General features: G+C 30.5%; 1 protein-coding gene and 1 long non-coding RNA gene across 2 annotated transcripts; one reads left to right on the top strand and one right to left on the bottom strand.

Moving 5' to 3' along the window:
* The first annotated feature begins 9,136 nt into the window (after window positions 1-9,136).
* LOC132799822 (uncharacterized) lies at window positions 9,137-10,986 on the top strand. The gene is made up of 2 exons (XR_009634722.1): window positions 9,137-9,856; window positions 9,899-10,986. It is a non-coding gene; the product is annotated as an uncharacterized LOC132799822 (long non-coding RNA).
* Window positions 10,707-12,880, bottom strand: LOC107420772 (peroxidase 42). The gene is made up of 4 exons (XM_016029821.4): window positions 12,553-12,880; window positions 12,256-12,444; window positions 11,554-11,719; window positions 10,707-11,397 (listed from the first exon to the last, which is right to left on the bottom strand). The coding sequence occupies exons 1-4, from the start codon at window positions 12,787-12,789 to the stop codon at window positions 10,988-10,990; spliced, it is 1,002 nt and encodes a 333-aa protein (XP_015885307.3). The 5' UTR covers window positions 12,790-12,880; the 3' UTR covers window positions 10,707-10,987.
* Window positions 12,881-19,824: the final 6,944 nt, after the last annotated feature.

Here is a 19,824-nt window from a genome sequence, read left to right as displayed (position 1 = left end):
CGTTTTCCGACTTCCTTTTAATTTCCCCTTTAGCCTGAAACTATGACTTCTAATCAAGTGATCTCACCATGTGAAAAATAATGAATTTTAATGCAGTGGACGAATGATGTGCAGTTGGTTATGATGCCAATGTTCTGCTCGTATTTTTTCCTTCTTATCTAGGATTCAGCATTAGCAAAATTTTCTTTATCACTAAATGAGAACCAAATCTAGTACTTTCAATATAAAGTATATTATGAGAGAACCAAATGAGAGAGAGAGAGAGAGAGAGAGAGAGAGAGAGAGAGAGAACAAAGAAAGATATGCCAAGAGAAAAGGGTGTCTGAAAGATTCCTTATTTCCATATTTCCCTTTGCTATACTTTATTTCATTTGGTTTAGAGCTCACGCATAATATATCAGGCATTTTTTGTTTATCCAAAAAAAAAAAAAAAAGGATCAGGCATTTTTAATTAAATTTTGAAAAGGTTGGTTTAAGCTATGCTTAGTGCTTGTGATAGATAATCAGGCATTCAAAAGTGAAGCAAACCTCATCATCCAAGTAAACGAAAGTCTTTCCTTTTCCTCCTGTTTCGTTTTTCACATCCTCTTTCTCCTTTTTAGGGATTAAAGAAAAAGTAAGAGTGCACTGGTGGATACTTGAAAGGGAAATTTTTTAATTGGCTGCTACTCTGACATGTTTCCTCTACCTGAGTATGCAACACCAATGCAAGGGTAAGGATTTTAATATTTTGGTGGTGTTTATTGTTGTTGTTTCTCATTGCCAACTAACAGGAGTAACCAAGGAGATCTATGTTGGATTTTTCTGATTCTATTGCTTCGCGGCAAAGATAACAAAAAACCATATGCTTTTGATACCATATTAGACAAAAAGGAGGGAAAAAAAAAATGAATATGGTTTTCAGTAAACAGTAATCAACACCAGGCGCACCTACGTATGATGCTTTTAGATAATGCATCGCATAGTAACAAGGTTTAGAAAAAGACGGTCAACGATATGTTGATAGTCTAATGGATGCCTAGGGGCTAAAAGGCGCAAGCCTTTTTATTCAAAATTTTTTTTTCTAAAATTATTTTTTAAAAAATATTAAAAAACAATTCATAAGAAATTAAAAAAGAATATATAAATATATATATATATATATTGTTAAAAAATATAAGCTTTTTTAATATTAAGTTTTTTTTTTAAAAAAAAAAGAAAAAGAAAATGATGAATAAGAAAAAGAAGAGTAATAAATTAAAGATTCTACTAGTAAATGATGCTAGTAATGCACATGGATTGCCAAAGGTTATAATGATGATGAGATGGAGAATGATATGTTAACACCTAAAAAAGGTTTTGATATGCTCAAATTGAAATTAGAGAGCTCGAGGAAAATGATTTTGTATCGAATGACACGAAAAATAAGTTGAATGAATATATAAATATTGAATTGAAGTTCGATAAAGAATTAAACAAGAGGTAGATTATGGTAATAGCTAAAATATGTATTAATCTATGAATTATTGAGTACTTGTAGATTTGTAATATATATGTTTTGAAACTAATCTATTGTTGGAAACTTGGAAAACATGAATTTTCATAAATTTATTATGATCAATTACATGTTAATTCATATTTATTGTATATACAAAAGTAATATAGATTTATGTATATTTTGACATTTAAAATATGAATTATTTTGTTTACTTAATAGCCTTATAATAATTAAAATAATAATATAATTGTGAAACGCTTTTTTACGTCTAGGCTTTATCTAGGCATGCTTAGGCTCATAAGGTTTAAAGCTTGACCTTACCATCTTACAACGCCTTACGCCTTTTAAAACACTAATCAATACCGTAGAAGTATCAAAATATTTACCAAATTTTTTCATTAAATGACAAGTATTAAAGTGTTACTGGTTGATATATTTATACAATTTAAATTAAATGAGTGAATTTGAATAAGTAAACCCTTAAAAGTAAATGTGAATTAACAAAATAAGCCAACTAAATATTACTACATCATCTTTGTCATGTCATTTGGTCAACAAATTTGATGAATATGTTGATAAGTTTAGTATTATTGGTAATCGATGTGGGTTTTACAGAAATAAGCTTGACAGTCAAGAAAATTTCAGTCTCACATTTTTCTTATTTGATATCAATGTTCATAGTCATCCTCAGAGAATGCAAAAACCACAAGAATCTTTCTGGACCTGAAAAGGAGGGAAAAAGGGAACGTTGGGGAAGTGGGTATGAGTAGATTTCCATGCATTGCAAGAAAGTATCAAAAATCTTGTATTCCAAGTTGTTATGTTTTGATTTACCCAAAAAAAAAGTTGTTATGTTTTGCCCACTATTCATTAAAGAAGAGTAATATGGGCTTGGCTTGTTACCCTTTTTTTTTTTTTTTTAAATAAAAATAATAATAAAATAAATAAAATTTTAAAATTATTATAAATATTATTTTATATTATTCTATTTTATTTTATTTTGTAACAAAACCAGGCATAGCTTAGACCATGATCCAAAATCCAGAAATGTTCACATAAGAAACAAACTTAGAAATATAACAGAGATGAAGAACATCAAAGGTGGTTCTCCAATTCTCTAATTTATATATATAAATATATATATATATATATTGTTTTGCTGGCCATAAAAAAGGAAAAATCCTTGAATCTGAACTATTTTCACATCTGGGTCATCCTGATAAATGGGTTTGACATGACTCATAAAACCATAACCTTACACCCTCATGTGAAGCTGATCAATAAATTTCAACTTAGAGGAACTCATAAATATGATGAACCATAAGCTTAATGTTACTTCTACACGTTCCACAAGAAAACAAAAAAAAAAAAAAAATGATAATAACATGACAACCAAACAACCCCACTTGCCATCCTTAAAGCTCCAAGGTACCTTCATAGAATATTATTATAAGACCCCTTTCCCTTCACCATCACATTTTCCACAGAAAGGCAGTGAATCAAGGGGTGTGCGTATACTCATTATACGACTCCTTTCCTCTCACGAGCACAGTTTCCAGGAAACCTCGAGAAAGAACATTAACAAACATATTTTAAGGCTCTGATTTTACAACTCCCCTATTTTCAACCATTTAGGCCAACCCTGCATGTGAAATTACTAAATTGTCCTGCTTCATTTAGGGGTAAAATCTATAGTATCAAGGTCATGTTTGTCACTAACATCAGGGGAAAAAGAAAAAAAAATAAAAAGGGGGATGAGCAAACTGGGGAGAGTCTCTAGTTTAAAATTAGAAGTTTGGCATCCAAGGTTTAGCTTCATATTCCCCTGACACAAATTGTGTCAATGAGACAAGCACTTAAGTTCCCTTTCCACGTGAGGTTGTATTCTATATTGTACTTGTTCCCCATTAAGCATATTATATGCACGTGTGGCGCTCATTTTCTTTATCATTTTCCTCGGAAAATGTCTTACTCATTGGTCAAGACACACATCATATTTTATACCTTCACCATCCCTTCCCGTAATCATATCCCCTTTGTTGATTTTTGCATCATTTTATTAATAATTGGTAAAACCGTCTGATTACTTGTATATGTCATTAAAATGTCCATAATGCACTTTGATACAATGACAATTTCTTTTTCCAATTGTTTATATTGTTGTCAATTCCTAGAGAAGTTGAGCCTAATACCAAAATTATTTGAATATTTTTTTAACATTATATTAATTTATTTTGTGTCATTTTTTCTCATACTGAAGATGTTAAATATTCAAGCTCTAAAACTTTTGTAACTTAAAATAGTAGTTTCCCATTAGACTGATTTTATAAGAACAATCTAAACTTATTTCCTGACCATTATATGCATAGCTAAAAGCAATTGAAAAAAATGGAATCAAGCGCGCCAAAATAAAGATGCCAAAGTCAATTTGAAAACTGCCTTTTCCAGCGAAGAAGTAGGTAAGTTATTGCATTTTTAACTTAATTAAGCCCCAACTAATTTAATTAATGAGGAATTATATTATGAATAGAGCCTTGGATGCTCCTAGTTCGGCTATAGCTTGCCTAAAAACAAGTTTAACAGCATCACTACTTGCGTAAGAAGATAATGCTAATTGATATTATATATTCAGATAATGAGTTGTTATCACCAATCAAAGAATAATTTACCCAAAAAAAAAAAAAAAAAAGAACAAAAAAATCAAAGAATAAAACCGTGCGCGTTCAAATTGATTATTATTATATAAACTTGAAAGCCTAATAAAGCTAATTAAGTAGCATAATGGGATCCTAAGTGTCTGTGGAGTTTACTTAATTACCTTATAAATAATTCTATATAACCGCGTGAATAATTTGTAGATATGGGTGGTGATGATCTTCTTTGATTTTATATTTTTATTAGTGTATACACACACACACACACACACACATATATAGAGAGAGAGCTTCAATAAGCATTTTTGACAAAAAATCTTATCAAACATAATGTTTCCCAACTATTCCACCAAGTCAATGATGACACTATAAAATAAAAATAATAAAAAGGAAAAAGAACTTGTACAGAAATGGTTGCATAATTATTTTTTGGCACTACTTTTTTGAACATGGTGAATAAACAATTTTATAAAAATATGTTTCCGGACTTATACACTTCGGATATAACATTATTATAATTGGCCAATATCTAATATTTAACACCCAGATCATAGAAAAACGTTTATTTATTATATTAATTTCTATGAAAGAAAACATATATATATATATATATATGACTTGGAAAAAAAAAAAAACCTTTTAAAGTTAAAATATGTTTTTGCAATTAATTGAATAGAGTTTGGTGGATTTGTGTTTGGGAAAATGAAAGTGTGTGTGTGTGTGGGAAAATCAGAATCCAAAGAGAGAGAGATAGGGAGAGTTGCACGTGTAATTGCATGTTTAGCTTCCACGAGAATCAAACTACACAGTACTAGTCCACTCCTCCCCCTCATATTCCGATCGATCACTTTCATTCCCCCATATCCATTGGGAAGCAACTTTTCTTCTTCTTCTTCTTTTTCTTCTTCTTCTTCTTCTTCCAATTCAACACACTTTGACTTGTACTACTACTATACCACTAATCTATATATACATATAGTACTACTGCTTCATTCATTCATTCTTTCTATTTATCCCATTAATTAATTCTTAGTTTGGTTTGCATTTTCTTCATCTCAATGCATTAACTATGGAAGTTTTCTGATTTTTTTGCTATTTTTGAATGTCAGCTTCTGCTGGAGAGTTTTTTTTTCATCCTGTTTGAGTTGTACTGATTCGTGGGTACCTATCAATTTTCCTTTTGTACTGATTCGTGGGTATCTATCAATTTTCCTTTTTGAGTATTGGTAAAATTTTTGAAATCTGGTGTTTTTTTTTATGCTACGGCAATGGTGGAGCTCCAATCATGCGCTAGCTTGGTCAATGCATCGGCATTATGTGCAATAGAACAAGAAGTTAAAGCAGAGAGTGTCAGTAACAGTGTTGCAGAGATTTCAGCAGAGCTACAAAGGGAAAGACAGAAGAATGCTGAGCTTTCGGAGAGGATATCTTTTCTTGAATCTCAAATACGCCAAATATTGGATAAACAATCTTTTCCCTCTCATGAAATAGTACCATTTTCTTTCTTTCTTTCTTTCTTATTCACTTTTTCCTTTTTATTTTATTTTATTTTGAATGTTTTCCTTACTTTCTTTATTTTGTTTACTTCCAGTAAATCAATGGAAGGATATTCTATTAGTTTGCAATATGTATATATATTTCCCTTGAAAGATTGTACTGATTTCCAACTGCATAAGGAGTTGATCAATATAAATCATTTATAAATGTCATGTTATCTTACCACAAACATTTTTACAAAGATAAAGTCAAATAAGAGATGGAACTTTTGTTCAAGCAATCAGATAAGAAGAAATATACGATCTTTTTTTATGTAAGAAAAATGGAAGAATCCCAAATATATATATATATATATATATATATATATGTATATATATTTCTCTGGTACCTACATTTTTTTTTTTTTTTTTTTTATGCTTTCACTAAATGTAATAGTAAGGTCATGATTTCAATGTTGATTTCTGTGAACATATTTTCAAAAAATTTCCCCATCTAAATTGTATAAATAATGACATGAAAGAGAAAATCTTATGTTTTTATTTCAGGAGAATTGCCCTGCCTTATTGGAAAGGAACTTCAAGAAGCTTAAAAGACAGAAAACAGAGAATACAAGTAATGGCATTGAAAGTGAAAATATCATCAAAAGTACTGAAAATGCTTCACAGAAGAGCCACGACACTAAATTATTGTCCCAGAAAGAGCCAATGCTAGAAAAACGCCTAGTCAACTGGATGAGCATGGATGAGACCCAGTTTTTGCAGTATGAAAAGGCCAAAGATGGTGATTCAACTGCAGATTGTGATGATACAGATGATAGTGATGATGATGAAGACGATGATTATCATGAAGAAGACCATGGTGACGACAACAACCATAAAGAAGGGCAAGCTGCTAATGGAAGTTCAAAACTTGTTAATGAACTGAAAAATGGTGTCCTGAGTTCCTCTGCTGCTCAGAATGATGAACTTGCACTTTCACGTGTAAACCAAGAGGGAAACAGACAGTTACCGGATATGTATCCATTAGGTGATGGGATAGAACTAGGAAATCAACAAAGCAAAGATGTTAAAAGTATCGGCAATTATAAGGCACTGCAGGGTAGCCTTACTATGGGAAATGAGACATGTAAGATAGGATTCGGGAGCACATCACAGAACAAAAAACCTCCAAAGGTGGCATTCTGTCCAAAGGAAGTGAAGAGAATAATTGAGTCGGAAGGACTTAAAGAAAAGAATGCTCAATCTCATACTATAAGGAAGATCATAGTTTTTGCATCTCTTGGCATAAGGCATGGTTGTGAAGATATTTATGAGCTGGACTTCAATCATTTTAGCATCTTGAGGAAGGGAGAGGCATATGTGTCTCCAACAAATCCTGGGGTAAGCAGATTATTTTTGCTGAATTGCTATTTTTTTTAGTTTTGATCAAAAAGCTACCCATTAAGTTGCTAGAAGATACATTCCATCAAGGAAATGATCGTTTTTATTGTGTCAAAGTGGATCAAAGTAGACTAATTTATCTGTGATTCTGATCTAACAAAGCCTTGCTGATCTCCAAAATGTCACCTGTACCTTTGCCCTGTCAATTCACAATTCACTAACATGGTTGTCCACTTCATCTCAGTTTTCAAACATTTATTGTTAGCCAACAGAAACAAGGTCAATTTTACTAATGCAGCCTGCTAATAGAACAGAAGACTATGAAATTATTAGGCATTTGAAATTTTTACAGTTGGAATGTTTGAACGGCTGAACAATTATTTTGTGTTTCCCAAATTACTAAAAATGGTCATTATGCTTTTGGCAGCATTTAGAAAGTTGTTAGTTCTTCCTCTAACAGTTATTCAGCACAATTAGCAGGCAATGCTATTTTTTTTAAGATCTCATCCCCAGCTTGGGTGCTAAAATCCTGTTCAAGGTGCAAAACCTGACATGCTTCTTATAAGATAAGCATATTCCCCTTGTAAATTGTTGATAGATTTTGCTTCTGTATTTGAAAGTTTTTGCCCTTTTTGGTTGTTCTTTTGCCCCCATTGGTTTATAACCATTCAAGTTTATCTATTAGGAACATGTTCTATATGAGAATCCTGGTGTTCGGAGGAAGGTATTTTATCCAAATCGGCAGAATCCAATATTATGTCCTGTTCAAATACTGGAAGAAGAGAAGGCTATGCGTCCATCAGATGCTAGCTGCCCATCATTCTTATTTCTATGTATAAAGTATGGGGGAAGAACAAGAAATCTGCCCCAAAATGAGTGAGTACCATTCAACCAGTTAATGTTTGTGCAATACAAAACAAATGAACAATGCCATAGCTGCTTGTTAGTTAGTTATTGTCTAAAGGTGTCTCATTTCAGTTTTCTGCTTAATATTCTATAAGTGGTCACAGCTTATTTTGTTCCAGATATGTCAGACAGCGCATGGGAAGAAATAAGCTAAAGTCTTTTGGGCCACTTATGTGTCGAATGGCGATGCTAGTCCATATTCGAAGTGGAAGCTTCTTTTTCAAGGCCTTAGGCATAACACTTCTCTTCATGGCTGGTTTTCCTGATGACCTGGTTCAGAGGGAAACCAAGTACCGGAACTTGGACTTGCTTCAGAAATATTACAGGTATGTCAAACTGCGAACTAGTAGGACAAATATAGAGCAGAAAATATAAGATTTGGGTAACCCCAATAATTTAAGTCAGTCTATAATGGATTTATGTTCCACATTTTTAATGCCATTCTCACAATCAAATAGCATTCTAAGCCTGCATTCAAACTGTTCAATATGCGTCTAAAAAACCAAGTTAATATCATTGATAAAGCTGATCATATTTGTAACATAGTAGATAAATAATTTTACCAAGTTTAACAGAATAAGAGATAGGATCATTTACTGAATAATAATAATAGGAAATATTACTGAAGAACTTAATTGAAGAAATTGAATTCGTATTGGTTGGTATTGTTCAAGTCCAATGGACTCTTAGTAGCTGCAATTTCATCATCTATTTAAGTTAAATACAGCTTTAATTTGTTCATGTTGCAGGACAGATGAGGACGCTGAGCGGGAGGAATTATTTCTTCCATATTCTACTGAAAGTGATACTGTAAGATCATGTCATTCTGTTCAATTATCCAAATACATAGCTTTAAAAACTTATTGCAGTGTCAAAAGGCTTAAAAAGCTGCAATCCACATGACTGTAATTGTATCAGTTTAGTGCTTTACACAAGCCAACCAACAGTCATGGCAATGATGGTGTGCTCTTTCATTATCTGAGTAATGCACAGAATTGATAAAAGTTTTAGCCCTTTCTACTCGTCTAGCGATGTCAATTTCAACAACAAATTAAATCAGCTTTCAAGGGCGGTTGAATAACTCATGAACAAACAAATATATTAGCACCGATGAACTAGTTATTATTATTATTATTTTTTTTTTCTTTTTTTTGTTCATTTTTTTATGTTAGAAAAAAGTTAGTATCTGAGCATTCACTACTTTGTTGCTATTTCAGCAGGCAAGCCCAAGTACTCAGCAGTTTACGGGGAAAAACTGTTCGACAAAATCTAAAGGAAAGAAACAATCAAGCTCCATCACCAAGCCTCATAACACGCAACGATTGTGCTCCTTTCAACAGTCTATGCCTTTAAGCTCCGAACCACCTCATCATCAATTTGGGCTAATGGGGTACAGTGCCATTCACACTCATGCCGTGGCAGCATTCCAATCTGCCCAGGCACAGTCTCAGACACCATTAGCTGTCTCATCCATCTCAAATACGGTGACTTCCAGTTCAGGCACTAATAATGCCACTTGCCGTAATCAAACTCCATATCAAATGCTCCCACCACAGCCTGCAAATGCTTTCATGCCTCTCATGTATTGGCCCCCTCCAAACACGTACCCTCCTGGACCTTATACATCTAGTTATGGTGGCTATAGATCTTTCCCTTCTAGTGGAAATTACATTTCCATTCATCCACAGCCTTATTACAGCCATCCTTCATGCAGCCCTTTTATACCCAAAATGGCAAGTGGTGTGAAAAATGACATAGCCTTGATGGAGGAAGCTAGTACTGACTCTGATAGCAGTTCAAGCAGTATAGAGCCAAAGGAAAATAGTTAGCTAGTTTCAAAAATTGACCATGGTATATTATGTGTACTTTATGTAAATTCTCAATCGCTGGTGCATTCTGATGCATGTAATTTTGGACTTCCTTTAATATTCTCAGTGAACATGGTAGATGTGACTTTGAAAATTCATGTGCAATACAGCTTCAAGTTACTTTTGCTTACATTTTTTGTCTACAGTGACTAAGGCAATCAGCACCTTCCTCATTGAATGTTGAATAAACACGAATCAAATGGTTTATAGTAGAAACAAAACATAATTTTGAAATTACTTTTCTCACACTATGCTTTTACGTGATGGTAGGAACAGACTTGATGTGAAAAAATCGAAAGTGATAGAAACAGGTTTTGAATACTTGGGCATTTTATAAAACAAAACAATTTCATGGAAGTCAACAATCCGTTTCTAAGTTTGTACTAGTTTAATAATGCAACTCAAGGGAAATGTTCTTGAGAGTAATTTTCTTTAGTTTTCGGTGATGTTCCCCATAGTATTTACCATATAAAGGAAGACAGGACCTTCAATGGCCCTATCTGTATGTCTTGATCTGAATAGAACCAGATGGACGCGTGTATGAGAGAGAGAGAGAGAGAGAGTATCTACTCCTAACTTCTAAGAAATCCATTTTTTTTTCTTTGTTTTTTTGTCCGAACTACATTATTTAACCCTCTACCTACCACTGGATTACGTAGGGTATGATATGCTATATTGCTAACAGAAGAGAATCTTATCCTTTCAATTTTATCCCTTTTCTTTAATATATTATTTTTCTTTCCTTGGTGTGACCTGCGGGGCACTTTGATGTACCATTTTTAACTTGTTTTACAAAAAGGGTAGGGTAGAGGGGTTGATTCATTCATTCCATTTTATAAATACTATATATCCCAAATGTAATTTATATGTGGTCCTGACATCCATGAGGGATGCCTCTTGCTCCATATATCAAAATGAGCAATAATTACCATCAAAAGAAGATGCTTGCAAAGCATGGATAACCATCATCATTGCAATCCATGCATCATACATAGATCAACCACCATCCATACATACATACATACATCCTAAAATTTAACATCACCACTATGACAAACCTACATCAGAAAACAGTGCATACCAGACATGAAATGAAAAAAAAACATATTATTTCTGCAAATCTCAAACTCTTCTAATCCAGCATAACAATGAAGGGATAGAAAAAAGTTTGAGGCACGGTAGTTTTTTCCCAAAAGCTAAGGTTGTCTAGTGGTGTTTGTTTGCAACATTGCATTGCTTCCTGATCTCACCCTTTGTACCAGTGAGAGGGTTGTTCTCAGAAAGAATGGTGATGGCTCTTGAAAACTCCTTGAAGAAGTAGCCTTGGCTCTTGGCCATCTTTTTCACAAAAGGCTTTGTCCTCTTGTCAACAGCTAGCTGATGATCAACAAGCATCAAGCCCTTGTTGTCCAATATGTTCCTGTAATAATTGTTGTCCAAAACCATGGGGGTACCACGGTCATTTCTCACATATTGAACAGCTTTGGGGTCTGGGATTGCATCAGGGCATTTGTGAAGCATATGCTCAACATGTTGAGGGTTAAGGGCTGAATCAACTTCTGGGTAAAGACGGTGCACCAGCTTCACACAGTGGGTTCGACCGACACTGTGTGCTCCTGTAATTTGTTGGTCACCAAAACAAAAAAAGGTTAAAAATACTACTTTTTAAAAAAATTGGATTTTTTTTCTCCCCACTATGCATGTGAGTATGTGACATAGATCACATACACGGCCATGATGATGATGATGGTTATGGATAATAATATATATACCTAGCAAGGCAACCACTCCAGGGGTGTCTATGCCGATGGCAGAAAACCTCTCAAGGACAACAGACATGCTCTCATTGTGGTCAGGGAGGTATTGCTCTAGAAGCTCTGCTCTGCTCTTCCTTCCATCTCTTCTACCTGTTTTGAGAGGGATATAAGGGCCTCCCAGCTGATTAGGCAAAAAATAGTACCATAAAAAGAAATTTGTATGTTAGAAATCCCCATGAAAATCAACACCAAAGCTCGAGAAATTTAGACTTTGTTCGGCCATGTTTTAATTTTATTTTTTTTAATTTATTATTTAAAATTGTTTTTGAAAAATGATGGTTAAACACAGTTTTCTAACTTATAGAACAGAAAATTGTTTTAAAATCTAATGGCCTAATGGCCAAACAGACCCTTAACCACTTGCCGTTATGGTAACAAAGAGGACAATCTGAAGCAGCCCTTTTGATTATTGAGCTCAAAAATAAAGGTAAAACTAGAAACTAGTAACACCTTTAGTCTAACAAACTTAAAAACTTCATGTACTTTCAGATCTCTTCAGCAGTAAAGTTCAGCTATCAAAGAAATCTATGTTTTAAATTGGATCATACTGTGATGGAAACAGGGTTGAATTTATAAAATAAAAAAATAAAAAATAAAAAACAGAAAGATGTGGAAATACTTGTGAGATAGTGAAAGAAAAAAAGGTCAAGGGCTTACAGCAACAATGCCATCTCTACCCGAGAGAACAAGAATATCTGCACAGGAAACAACTCCAGGGCATTCCCTTTCAACAGCTTCTTTGATGTCCTCAATGTACCTGAAATTTCTCATCCCAAAGCTCCTGTCCATCTCCTTCTCGGATAAGGTCCTCCTCGTTGAGTCCAGCAGCAGTGAAGCATCACATGACTATTAAATTTCCACCAAAATTAACCAGACAAAAAAAAAAAAAATTAGTTACATTAAAAAGATACCAACAAAACTCTGCAACTACAAATTGAATGTATAAATCTATACCTCAACAGCACAGTCATGGAAAATGTTTCTGAGCCAAGAGAAAGCAGTGTTCTTGTGGCGCTTGTAGAGAAGTCTAACTTGTTCTCTGATAATGTCTTCAGCCTGAGGACATGTATCTTTGTAAAAGTTCATAACAAGACCTGGATCAGCTTCCTCATCATTGTCTGCAAAAGCGAACCTGAGGGATACAGAGAAGCATAGCAGTGCAAAGAAGAGGAAGAGAGATTTGGAACCCATTTTTTTTTTTTTTTCTTTTTTCCTTCTTTTCTCTCTAGCAACTATGATCAGTGAGATGTTCAGTCACTGATCCAACTGGATTTAAAGAACTCTGTGAGTTTAGTCTCTCTTAAATAGAGCAAAAGATAATGGATTTTTATTTACGTGGACAATAAAATAAAGAAGAAGTTGGACACTTGTTTGTAATGTGGGGCTATGATTCTGATACTTTTGAACCCTTTTTTTATATTAACACTTTGCTATGTACTGTAACTTCACCATTTACTGCCAACTCAATACCTTTTTACGGTCCTTGGTGCTGAAAGTTGGCAGTGTATTTGTCTCATAGCTTAGCATTGATAAAATGAGTGAGGCAGTTAGATCTACCGGTGGAATACTGGTTTGTTTGTTTTTTGGATTTTTTTTTTTTTTTGTATCTTATTTTAATTTATTTATTAGTTTTATAAGAAAATGAGTTGGGTTTTCGCATTTAAATCCTGCAATAAATTTGCCATTTCGGTGGAAAAAACTTACATAGCTAAATCTAATTGAGGATTAGTATTGTATGTAGACTGAAGTAAAAAAGCACGATATCGTGTATGATCTATTTGTTACGTATTTCACTCATCACTTATATTTATTTGAGTGGAATCTCGAGGCAAAGCAACATTGAGTTCAACGTATCCACTTTCTTCTTCTTTTTTTCTTTTCTGTTTTTTTTTTTTTATATATTTATAATAACAACGCATCTACTATTAATTATTTATATACATATAATATTATCATATAATGTCCTTTCTTAATATTTTTGGAATTATTATTTATTATTTTATTAATAATATTAAAAGAGAAAAACTTGCAATTTAACGGTGGCGCTTAACTTTAAGTCAATGATGAATAGTCATGTATAAAATTATGTGACGTTAAAATAAAACATAAGGTTGTATATAAATTTTTTTTTCCTTTCTATTTTTGATACGATGTTATCATATAATAAATTTTCCCATGCGCTCATAAACTCATAAAAACTTCTCAAATTGATGTTCAGCTTCACCCAATAACATGTGTTTTAGGGGTTAATAGTTCAAATTAATTAGGTATGGTGTCAGTATATATATAGTTCAAATTAAGTACTTGCTAGATAATTTACTCAAACAATATTTAATACAAGATTGAGTTAAAATATGTATATATATATATATATATATTTAATACAAGATTTAAATAAATTTTATGCTAAATTTAATCACCATCCATTTCCAATACTATTATTAAGATTAAAAAGTAAAATAAACCAATCTCCGTCTACCAAAAGTAGTACTTTTGGAAAATTCCATAAGTAGTACTTTTTTTTTTTTTTTTGGGATAAAGTTCCATAAGTAGTACTTGAGAGTTACTAAGCAGGCATCATATATTATTGAAAGATTAATGTTAAAAGAATAATCGGACCAAAGGCACATGAATGTTCATTATATCTATGCATTGATACTGATAATACCCACAGCGGCGGATCTAGGAAAATTTTTCAACGGGATTACTTATAAAATAGCATATAGTTATATTTTAATTTTTGTTTTTTTGGATATATAAAACTATATACAAAATACAATATTTTCATTCAATGTAGTCAAAGTAATGAGAATATTCTTTAAATTAAAGAATTTTTTTTTTCATTTTTGATAAATTGTTTTAGGAAAAAATACGTTCTCAATGATCTAGTTAATATGATTTAGTAATCATCATAGACCATTAGGAAGTTTTATATATATATATATATATAAACTTAAACAACTTGAAAAAAAAAAGTAAATTGAAAATTAAAAAAGAAAAAGAAAAAACTAATACAAGAATCGTAAGTAAAATAAAAGAAGTGATAATTCAACATCTTTTTAGTTAAAATCAAATAAAATAGGTAAATATTATAATAAACATATTTTTTATTTAAACTGTTATTAAATAAATACCTGTATTAACTAATTATAGTTATAATGAAATATTATATTAAAAAGAAAAATCAAATAAGTATTGTATGAATTAAATTATACATAAATATTGAATTAAATAAACAATTTTGATTGAAAATAAATGAGAGATGGAAAATGAAAAATGAATAAGTGGAGAAAATATTTAAAAAAGTGCAAAAAGAAATTCAAAATATGGACTTAGGACAGAGAGAGGGAGAGGCACAATTACTCATTTAAAGGTAAAATTGTAAGCATATAAATAAATATATGAAGAAAAAAAAAGTTAATAGAGAAAGGGATTTGAGGGGTCACCATGTGGGTCCGCCAATGCGTACCGACACTGCTTTTGCTAGTTGCCCCCCCCAAAAAAAAAAAAAAAAAAAAAAAAGCTCTTTAATTTTAATTTGCTAATTAAACCTTTTCTAAAGAAAAATTTGCTAATATCTTTTTTTAGGAAAAAAAAAATAATAAAAGAAGAAGTAAGACGTTGCAGTATAGAATGCTCACAAACGACAAACATCTAACATGTGGACAGAGGAAATAACAATTGGAATATCGGGACTCGTGTTCCTTCGTATTTAGTTAATCCAATACCGCTAAAATATTTATAAATCTATTTATTAAATAATTATATTTTAAAATATTATTAAATTAGTATATTTTTATAATATAAATATAAAAAATAAATTATATAATTAAATTAAAAAATACCTCTTAAATATCATGTTAAATTGCTAATGGTAAAAAATATCAATTTCTATACCGTATAAATACTGATTTATATTAAAGCAAAAATAAAATAAAATAAAATAAAAAATAAACACTGATTTATATTTATTATTTGAAATATTTTTAATGTATATGATCTTACAAAAATTAATTATCGGCACTAAAAAATCTAAATCAGAAGTATAAACAATTTTTCTTCCCCCCATAATCGACTAAAAGCCTATTCATTATTTGAGAATAAATTTAAGTGTTCGATTTTTTCCTTTTCACTTTATGAACCCGCCGCACTTGAAAGTCCTTTATCAGTTTCCTGATCAATTAAAATTAAGAGCCCGTTTGGGATCTCTCTACAGTCCATTCTTCCACAATTTGAAGAGACTTTTATATTTAGTAAAATGATTTTGACCTAATTATTAAATAATTTTGACATTATAAAATTGATTTGAGAATTAAACTGAGGAGTGCTTTAAAAATTCTAATTCTTTTATAAATAAAATAAACTATTTTAAAATTGTAGAACATCTTCAATTTATCATCAAAATTATATTTATATTTATATTTACCCTTATCCTATAAAGCACTCACAGTGGAAGTTAATATATATTTTTATATTATTTTATTATAAATTTATTATAGTTATTGATAATATTTATATATTATTAACAATATATTTGAATTCAATTTTAATGCAAAAAAATACAAAATCATTGTATATAAATTATTTTGTTATAAAAGGATATAAAACATCAATTTCAATAATTGTTAAATTTTGTATCAATTTTACATTAAAGATTACCAAACACTTATACGTAACTTCGCTTCTTATAATAGTTTATTATCATAGTTTACTAAATAATTAATCTTTTTTTTTTTTTTTTTAGATACACCTGAAATTGATTTTTTCAGAAGTTATAGAAATATCAAACTACCCTAACATTTATATGCATTGGAGAAAGTAGCTAAAGTGAATAGACACCCTCGCTTTCACTTTCAAGTCAAGTGGGGTCTATTTGCCCCTTTAACTTGCATTATCAGTGCTAGTTTTTTGTTTTATTTTTTTCCTATTGCATTATTAGTCCTAATTATTATCACGCATTTCCAAGGGAGCTTAAACAATAATTTTTTATTTTTTAATTTTCTTTTTGGGCAAGAACTTAAACAAGAAAGTAATGAAGATTGGAGAGGCTGATTAGGAGAGAAAAGCTTTTAGTGTAATGATTCTTGTCGCTTAGTTGAAAGGACAAACACGCTCTCAACTTTCATTGGCGGAGATTTGTCTCTGCTATTTTAACTACATCTGTATGAATGACTACAACATAGCTTTCATTTCAATTATAAACTGAAGTCTCAATGCACAGATAATGGAGGATTTAGGAGTGGAGGATGCAATTAATTAATCCACACGAATGTTCATATATACTTATATAAATAATGTATACATATATCATTCTAAATTGGTAGATTTTTAGCAAGTTGTATTTATATATATGTATAATATTTATCCTATTATTGGATTAATCTATCTAAAATACAAAGGCAATGATAATGAATGGACCGGAAATGACTTAAAACGACATAAATGATAAATGCAAAGAAGGCAATGTCACGATCTTGATGGAGAGAATATATATATATAAAGTTTCAAGTTTGAATAAAAATAATTGAAGAATTAAAGATAAAGTTAGGAAGCAACTTCACAGGGGACCATATACATTTGTATTTTACATCGTTATTATTATTTTTCGGAGAGAGAGGGCATCCTACATCTTATTAATTATTCATGGTTGAGAGCATCTAAAATCCAAATGGAAATTACCCACAGGGTTAGCTAATGGAAACTGTCGTTGCATGATCTCTTTATATAATGCCTATTTTATGATGAAATTATAGATACAGTAATATATATATATATATATATATAAATTTTATTGTGCGGATGATACTTTAGTATTCACGATAGTTTTTCAAAAAAATAATCGTTAATATTTATTTTATAATAATATTGATGATAATTTTTTAAAAAATTATTGTCAACTTTTATGATTCACATGCAGATCGTCAATACCATATATAAATTCTATATATATATATATATATATATAATTTTTTTTTTTCTTTCTCTTAGATGACGGGGCCTAAGGTTTATGTGCGCATCTTTCTCATTGAATATGTATATTTTACTCCAATATGTACTGAGTTCTCTCATACAGGATAAAATTACCAAATATATAAAATAATATAAATTTGATCCACCGATAACTTTTTTTAAATTTATAAGAAGACAATTTGATAAAAATTGTTAAGAAAATTATTACTTGTTTTATTTATTAAAATTTTTTAATTTTAAATCATTAATAATTAAGATGTTTATGAATATATTACGTCACAAATTATATCATTTATATAATTTGAAAAATAATTCTTAAAAAGAAGGAATCCGTATAAAATATAAAGTGAAAATGAGATTTTTTTTAATCAGGACCAAGGTTTACAAAATTGTACATTTGTAGAAATGTATATGAAGAAAAGACATCGCATCAACTTAGTTATAGCATGCAAGAGTGAGGGTCCTAGTATTTGCCACCGACAGTTCACATTTTCCAAATTGTAACAAAAATTAGTAACCTATGTAGTGGAGTAGAAGGTGGAATACCGACTAGTCATGATGATGTCCAATCGTTCACAAGGGCTGGTCCCAACACTTGAATGGTGATAGATACAGTGTCTAGTGATGAGAGCTACCACTTTGCTCCTAAAAGTGTCTAGTCATGGTTACCCTCCAAACTGAACACTTTGTTTTTTTTTTTTATAAGTATTTTTTATTAATTGAAAAATTAAAATTACATAAATATGGATATATAAATTTTGTTATTTGATAATGAAACTGAATTAGATTTTTAAATTTCATCCAAAGTGGACTGAAATTCGCATAATTTAGGCCAATCCAGATCAATTTTAATTTTGAATGGTTTTAAAGAAAAAATGACTATTTTATAAATTAATAAAATATATCATATCATTTCTTAAACAATTTAGAACATGTGGGCTATGGGAGACCCTCCAATAGGATTGATTAATACTTTCCACCATGAAACATGTGACTACATATTTACGTTTAAATTACTTCTGACATTATCCGTTTTTCCAACTACATTGTCATATAGAAAAACCATTAATTTCATAGATTTGGATAATATATATATTTTTGGGAAAGTTTCATAGATTTGGTTATTAATTAAAGCGATCAGTTAATATATATATATATTGGTAAAAATGGATCGATTAATATGTATTTCTGGAGATCCGCACCTGGAATAAAAATTGACCACTACCAATTATAATAATAATAAAGTTTTTTGTTTTTTTGGGTGAATAATTATAATAATAATAAAGTTATTCATATTAATTCATTTTGACTAGATTTATAAAACATCGTGCACGCCTTACCAAACTAGCCACGTGTAGCCCTCTTTCCGATGGCATATCACGCATCTCATTAACCTATTTCATGTTAATTGTCTCAGCATTAAAATAAAATAAAAACTAGTCATTAGTTGATTCTTCATCTTACCAAGAAAAATATATACTAATTAATTCTTTTCCATTTTTCTTTTTTTTTTCCTGGCTAATTAATTAAATTTTTTACTGTCATGTTTTACTTTGCAAAAAATAATTTAGGTGGAAATCACTTAACTTGTTTGGGAATGATTACGTAGACTCATTTATCGATAAGAAATGATTCTTGAGGAATTACCAAAAGGGGAATCACCAAAATAAGTAATTTCTCTAAAACTAATTAAATAAAATCATTTATATGATTTTTTTTATTTTTTATTTTTTTTGGTTTTTGCAAACGTGATAGAAAGTATTTTTTAACCTATTTTCAATGTTTTTGGACCTCTAGGAACTGCTCCCAAACACATATTTAATGTCAAGAGTTCAATATTAATGAAAGGAAATAAAAAATGAAATTTGTAAATTTTTTTAAAAAAATTTTGTACAAGGAATTATGAAAAATAAATGTATATAAATATACATATTTGTGGATCTAACTTTAGTATTTACAAATTAAAGTCATTTTTTTTTTTTTTGGTTTTTTGGTTCGATTTTTGTTTTCAACCTTAAAAGAAAGGTATTAGATTTGAAATGCTTATTACTATACTATCTCCCTTGTCAAATTAATATCTCTAATTTGAAAAAGTGAATTTCACCATCCAAAATGTCATGGTAACGTAGGATGAAGCTATTAACTACTACTTAGCTAGATAGTAATATTATATTTACTAAAATATTTATTAAATTTATTTATCAAATAATAATATTTAACTGTTGTTGATTAGTATATTTATATAATTTAAATATA

This window comes from Ziziphus jujuba, chromosome 1, assembly GCF_031755915.1.
Source record: "Ziziphus jujuba cultivar Dongzao chromosome 1, ASM3175591v1".
In the NCBI taxonomy this organism is placed as follows: Eukaryota; Viridiplantae; Streptophyta; class Magnoliopsida; order Rosales; family Rhamnaceae; genus Ziziphus; species Ziziphus jujuba.
The sequence above is the reverse complement of the archived record's forward strand: the minus strand, read 5'-3'. Positions and strand labels throughout refer to the sequence as shown.

Excerpts from the sequence above, each read along its gene's own strand:
- LOC107420772 (XM_016029821.4), bottom strand. The coding sequence starts at position 12,789 with ATGGGTTCCAAATCTCTCTTCCTCTTCTTTGCACTGCTATGCTTCTCT. Across the intron at positions 11,720-12,255 it reads GTAGAGATGGCATTGTTGCT|CTGGGAGGCCCTTATATCCC; the intron begins GTAAGCCCTTGA and ends TTGCCTAATCAG. Across the intron at positions 11,398-11,553 it reads TGGAGTGGTTGCCTTGCTAG|GAGCACACAGTGTCGGTCGA; the intron begins GTATATATATTA and ends AACAAATTACAG.